Source organism: Aegilops tauschii, chromosome 7 (genome assembly GCF_002575655.3).
Source record: "Aegilops tauschii subsp. strangulata cultivar AL8/78 chromosome 7, Aet v6.0, whole genome shotgun sequence".
NCBI classification, from domain to species: domain Eukaryota; kingdom Viridiplantae; phylum Streptophyta; class Magnoliopsida; order Poales; family Poaceae; genus Aegilops; species Aegilops tauschii.
Genome location: NC_053041.3, coordinates 329,324,719 through 329,331,389, shown reverse-complemented (window position 1 = coordinate 329,331,389; position 6,671 = coordinate 329,324,719). Strand labels below are relative to the sequence as shown.

The window sequence follows — 6,671 nt, the reverse complement described above, 5'->3', positions numbered from 1 at the left end:
AAGTGCCTTGGGATCCCGGTGGTTCGGCTTGGATTCGGCTTGAGGGCAAGCCGAATGTTATGAAGGGTGGATTGTCAGCGACTTCCCCTGTCCTGGGTTGGATTATGAACCGTTATTGGGCCTTGGGCCTAAGCAGAAGCTATCAAAGTTATCAACTACATATATACATCGGACGACCGCGAGCAGACTTGGCTTGGATCGGAACAGCGGCTTCGGCCGAGGCGTGTGTGTGGCTGTGTTCTCGTCTCCTCGTACTATTCATCTTCCTCCACTACTTTTCTCCTTTGATTCCATTGATTAGCATTGAGTTCCTCCATAGATGAGTTGTAATCTCTGAATTCACACAATTTAGTAGTGAGATCCTCACATTTATCCCCTAAAAAATGATCATTTATACTTAAAAAACTCTAAAGTTTAAAGTTTTTTAAGGGTTAATTGAGTAGCGAGATCCTCACATTTATCCCCTAAAAATTGATCATATATACTTAAAAAACTCTAAAGTTTAAAGTTTCTCAAAGGGTAATTGAGTAGTGAGATCCTCGCATTTATCCCTAAAAAAAATGACCATGTATACTTAAAAAACTCTAAAGTTCGAAGTTTTTCAATGGGTGGACAACTAGAGATGCAAGTCCCAACTAGACCGTGGTCCTTTCTTCATTCACTGTCTGTCCTTCGGTCACTCCGTCCCACAGCCCCTCCTCTCATTTCCCTCGCCGCCACCTCCTCCAACGGCTCTCCTGTCCGCCCACATGCTTACACCGCCGCCGGAACCCTAACCCCCACAATGCCGCGCCCCGCCACCTCGCTCCGCGCTCCGAGCCGCCGCCGGCGGCTTCTGGAAAACCCCATCGCCCCCGCATCCGTCAACTCCTCCTCTGCTACCAGCGGTTGCCGAGGCGGGTCCTGTACCCCGAAGCTGCGATGGAGCGTCAGGGAGAGCCAGGAGGGCGTCAGCGAGCAGAAGGCGCCGAGGGCTTCGTCCGTGAGGCGGCTCGCGGCCGCGGTGTGGCGCCTGTGGCCGCCGGAGGAGGCGCCCGCCGCAGAGCACCAGGGAAAATCTCGTGTCGGCCTCGAGGTACATAATGCCATCCCTATGACATCTTCTCCAATGAAGAAAATGCTAAACCCTGGATGAATTATAGCCAACTGTATGCTCGAATTATCGCTAATGTCGTCGCTAATCTGGCGTACCGGAGGTGAATCTGGGACGCCGATGCCCGCATTAAAGCGCCCTATCTAGTGCACTACCGTACAACCATCCGTTCTTGCTCGTGGTGGGCAGCAGTTAATGGCCGGCCGTTGAGGCGTCGGGTGCAACCAAATCGAAGCATAGATCCCCACTTTATTGGTGTTAGCTATGCGAGCGATCGTTGGGAGTGGCATTAATATTGGCCGCCCGTCCATGGGCGCATTTCTTGTGAGCTAATCTTGCTCATGTGATCTTCCCCTCTTCCCTTTATGAGATGGAGGAGAGAGAAGAGAAGCGGGCTACTGATTAACAGCTGGCTGTAGCACGCGCTCCTAAACACTTTGTGAAAATGGGAAGTGGGCCATGTATCAATAAAATAGTACATATTCATATGCAACTACTGTACTTGCCGGCTATAAGCTTGACTATAGATGATGTGGCAATATTGTATAGCCAGCAGTTGGCTATACTATTAACCATGCTCTTAGTGGTTGCTATCACCTCACCAGGTGGTTTAGTGTAAAGTGCTACTCTGTGATTGTGACAAAGAGAAAGTTTGGGCTGAGAAGTTTCCTCTCACCATTTTCTCCACTCATGTTGTATTTTAAAGTGAAGTGCCTAATTCTTACAATGCAGTAGAAAATTTCTCACGGTCCAGTTAGTTAATTATGTAAATTGCCAACTATATCTAGTTTTCAGCTACCATGTTGCTGCAGTCGATTAAGTGAGCAACACATTCTTCCTTGTCTGTTGGGGTTCAGAAATATCTGATCAGTGGGTTGGCTCATGCTGATTTAATTCGGAGGGTGTTATGCGGTCCACTGAGACTGTTCTTTGCTGAAAAAGTCTGGCTGATCCCAAGCAGTGGGACTGCCAGAGTTTTATCGGCACATCTTTATATAACTGTTGTCTTCGTATGCTATGTGTTTTCTTTACTGAGAAGTTATGATAAATCGTAGATCTTTTTTCATTTAGCCATATAACATCTTGCTGCTCTGACCGAATGAAAATGAAGGATGATTGCTCATTAGACTTTGACAATTCACTCACTTCTTGGTCACATTTACTTGTATGGCAGTTTATACCGAGACATCTGCAAGTCCAGCTTCTCAGGAAGGATCATCTTGGTCACAAACATGGTCTGAAGGTTGAGACTTCAAGCCCCAATTCCGTTTTGGGGCAACACAGCGGAGAGCTCCACAAAGTAATGCTAGAAATTACTTCGTTAAGCTCCTGTGGCTTTGACTCATTCGCGGCTTGCTCATTGGCACCTAAACTGGTGTATAATTAATTTTGTGGATTTAATTGTGTAGGTTAAACTTCATCTCGCCTCAGCTTTGATGCCGATCACTGGCTTGGAGAATGCAACAAAGTGGAAGTCTGAGAGCGTATGTGATCGCCTCAGCTTTGGTGCCTATGTGATCGCCAACCAACTTGATCTCATTGAAAAACAGCAAGGGCAAACTCATGCTAATATAATCCAGATGGAGCTCCAGCGTGCACAAGATAGGGTGGGCAAGCTAGAAGCTGAGCGTGTTTCAGCTAAGAAGCAGCTTGACCGCTTGTTGGAGAAACTGAGGGAGGAGAAAGCAACCTGGCGAAGGAGAGAACACAAGAAGGCCCAATCCATTCTTGAGGATATGAAGGCAGACCTCGACCATGAGAAGAAGAACCGGAGGCAACTAGAGAACATTAACTTGAAGCTTGTTGATGAGTTGAAGGAGGTCAAATTGGCAGCCAATAATCTGTTGGAGGAGTATGACAAGGAGAGGAAGACACGGGAAATGGCCGAGGAGGTGTGCAACAAACTGGTGAGGGAGGTCGAGGAACAAAAATCCGATATTGAAGTCTTGGAGCGGGACTTTGTGAAACGGCGGGAGGAGGTGGATGAGGACAGAAAGTTGCTACAGATGGCCGAGGTGTGGCGGGAAGAGCGGGTGCAGATGAAACTTGTGGATGCAAGGCTCACTCTGGAAGACAAATACGGCGAGCTAAGCAAATTGCAACAGGATGTTGAGGCCTTTGTCGCCTCTTTGGGTTGTGCCAAGGGAGACAGCAGCATTCTAGTACGAGAAGCAGAGAAAATTATAAGGGAAATTAGCTTGGTGAGGGACCTGGAGGTTCAATTCAAGTATGAGCCGCCTGCAGCATCGGAGGAAATATTAGCCATATTCAAGGAGCTCCGCCCGAGCCAAGAGCTCGGACGATGCAAGGTGCAGAGGTCTTCACTAGATGAATTAGAAATTCAACAAGCTAGCGGCCAAATGGCTGACGTATGCCTGGAGAACCTAACCAATAGAAGCCCTTGCCAAGACAGTGAAATAGAAGATGAGAGCAGCTGGGAGACTACAAGCCACAAAGACTTTCAGGGTTCAAGCTTTTCACGGAACGGGAATGGAAGCGAACCTTCAGTCAACAATGTATGTGACAGAATTTCCTGGACGAGTGGAGACAATTCGGAGGAGGTCTGGCAGAATGACCTGAGCAATATCAAAGTTGTGGAGCACGAGAAGAAACAGTCGGCAATATCAAAGTTCTCGAGGCCTCGGGAAAACCATGAAATCCACCAGGTGGATGTGGAGGTGGATCTAATAAACTCGTTGAACAGACGTATGTATTATGACGCTGGCGAAGCTGCAGATCGGGGTATGGGACAGAGCTCCCCGAGCATGGGACCATGGAGCTCGCCGTCGCCGGACTCGATGAACCGTGGCTTCAGAGGCTGCATGGAGCTGGTCCAGAGGCACAGCCTGAAAGCAAAGCTTCTAGAAGCTCGGATGGAGAGCCAGAAGATCCAGCTCCGCCGCGTGCTCAACCATACAACCTGAAGCTGCGAAGAACTCTTGTTACCTGCAATTTATATATCGAATACGCACGAGTATGCGTATCATATATTAAAGGAGGGGGAAAGCTCCCCAATGTCACATTTTACATCATATGTACAAGCGGGCAAGCCGCATCCACCTCGCATAGTGTACTACACAGTCACCTGCAATTTCATTTAATCTACGCCATGAAATAAGTCCATCTCTTGTAACGTATAGTGTACTACACAGTTAGCCGTATGGTAGATTCCTATGCTCATCTAGCCCTAGTTCAAGTGCCACTACATTTGAAACAAATCTGTAGTAATGCGTCGTCATTGATGTGTGATCTAACGACGTCGTGAGAGGTCAGGGCCTCCTCCATTCCTCACTCCTGTTAGCTGGTCAGGCTCGGCCACCTTGCCACCCCCACAATGTGAGAGAGATGGAGAGATACGAGGAGCAAGAGGTAGACTCTTCCGCCTCCATCCCTTCCTCTATGTCGCGCGCGAGGGCCAACAGCGCTCCACTTTCTCCACCCTTACCGCTCTAATTTTCCATCCCTCTCTTGGCTGCGGCCTGTTTGGATTTTATTCACCCATCATCCTCTTCGCCGCTCTAATCACAGTCCAAGAGGGATGGCAATTTTGGCAAATGGGATGTTCCTTTGCCAAAGGTAATTCTCAGTGCAAATTCTTGTTGTCAACTTGCTTTTTTCATGAATATGCAAAGCTTGCGTATGTTTCATTAATAGAGGGTACAGTTAAGTTACAAGGCACTCTGGCACCAGTCCAAAACAGAGGACGAGAGCGCGGGGGGGGGGGGGGGGGGGGGGGGGGGGGGCACAGCGGTTGATTGCCACTCGACTAAATATTGCCACCCAACCTAGCCGCCGCACCTTGCAACTTCCCCTCTCCTCCTCAACCCCTTGCCGCTGTCGGAGGATGCGGCCGGGCTAAGCACGTGTCGCGGACGGCGGTGGTGGGGTAGCTCTCGCGGCGCGCGGTGCCTTTCCCCGGTGGTTCTCGGCTGTTGCGGCGGCGGTTCCCATCGCCGGAGTCCTCCACTGAGATGCGGTATCACATGCCCTGCTGAGGTGCGTATGTTGGGGTCCGATGTTGGCGTCCATGCTGGTCCCGGGAGCAATCAACCCCTCTTCATGACATAGGCAGCACGCCGTCTACGACCTAGAAGTCCAGATCCGACAAGCACCGGCCCTCGGCCAGGCCTGATGCAGACTTTCCTTAGCGTCAGCTTGTGACGCGCCCCAGCGGCTCCGCTTGGCATGTTAGCGTTCCTGCAGCGGCCAGTACCAAACTGGTCTGGATCTGATGGGCGTGACCCCCGCGCCCCTGGTGTGAGCCCTCTCTGCTTCGAGGATGATGGCATGGGTGGTGGTACATGCGGGTCAGCCGGCCTATGTGTTTGGGAGGCGAGACGGCCAGCGAAAGTTGGGCTCGGATGCGGTCCGGGCCATTGACGACGGTGTCTATGGGCATATCGTTGCCTTGTTGAAGGTGTCAATGCGGTCGTTCTCTTCTTTCGAACTGTATTTCTCTAGGGGAATACCTAGGACCATCAGAGCGGACGATGATGTCACTCTTGTGTCGTGACTATCTTGAGGGCATCGTTTTGGAGATGGTTTGGCTGATGGGACCAGTGGTATGCACCGTTGCTGCAGCTTCTTTGTCTCTCCGGTGCCTAGATGTGGGTGGATGAGGCATGGAGGTGATGGCAGGCATCAGTGATCTTTGGTGGCGGCGTTACATCATAGTGGAGATGGTGCGCGACGACAGTGCTGCTGAGGCTGGACGTGCAGATGGTCAGGCCATGGCGGAGCTTATGGAGGCAAGTTGCAGCCATGGCGGTGCAGTGTCAGTTCATGGTGTATTGTTTGGGGGCCAATGGCCATGCACAAATTATATCATTGATGTACATTTGCGACAAAGGACTAGGACCGTCAAAGCGTTCCCAATATGGGATTTTGGCAGTGCCAACCTCTTTCAACAGTTGATCTACGTCACACGAGTGTCATTGGTTCTTGGCTCTGTAGACTACACTTGGCGGCTATCCAAAGTCCGGATCATGGACGTACACATCATCTTCATTTTGGTCAGTAGTTGCTCGACGTGGATCACCGTTGCTCTATTCTTTTCTTCCTTTTTCTCCACCTAAACATAACTTCGGTCTTATATGACTTTGCTATTCGGCGGCGTATTTCTTTATGTGTGTGCATTGACATTGGCTGTGTGCATCTTTGCTATGCAGAGGCCAGTGTTACTCATTGTGTTTTGTATCCTCTTGATGCTACATTCTGAATCAATAAAAACGCCCTTTATCAAAAAAAACTTCTTTCAGGTTAGGCATGTTGATGTAGAAGAAAAGTTCAAAGTTGTACAGATTGGCACGAGAAAAAGTAAGTCATGATAAGATTTTTTTTACTGGAAACTGTGGGGCATTACAAGTACAAATAGAATAGGAATTACAAGTACAAATACAAGGATTACAAGTTGTAACCAGGGGGACTAAAGTAAGGAACTAGAAAAAAGAATAAAAGCAACAAAGAACCTCAAGGAGGTAGAAAAGATATCCATCTCAAGAGTTCACCCTTGATAGCAAACTTAATTTTGTACTGCATAAGGGTGATGTCATGAATGAAGGCACTTCTCCATCCTGAA

At 49.2% G+C, this 6,671-nt stretch overlaps 1 protein-coding gene across 1 annotated transcript; it reads left to right on the top strand.

Annotated features, from left to right (window-relative positions):
- Nucleotides 1-647: 647 nt before the first annotated feature.
- LOC109753628 (uncharacterized) lies at nucleotides 648-4,226 on the top strand. The gene is made up of 3 exons (XM_020312545.3): nucleotides 648-1,075; nucleotides 2,268-2,393; nucleotides 2,503-4,226. The coding sequence occupies exons 1-3, from the start codon at nucleotides 785-787 to the stop codon at nucleotides 4,015-4,017; spliced, it is 1,932 nt and encodes a 643-aa protein (XP_020168134.1). The 5' UTR covers nucleotides 648-784; the 3' UTR covers nucleotides 4,018-4,226.
- Nucleotides 4,227-6,671: the final 2,445 nt, after the last annotated feature.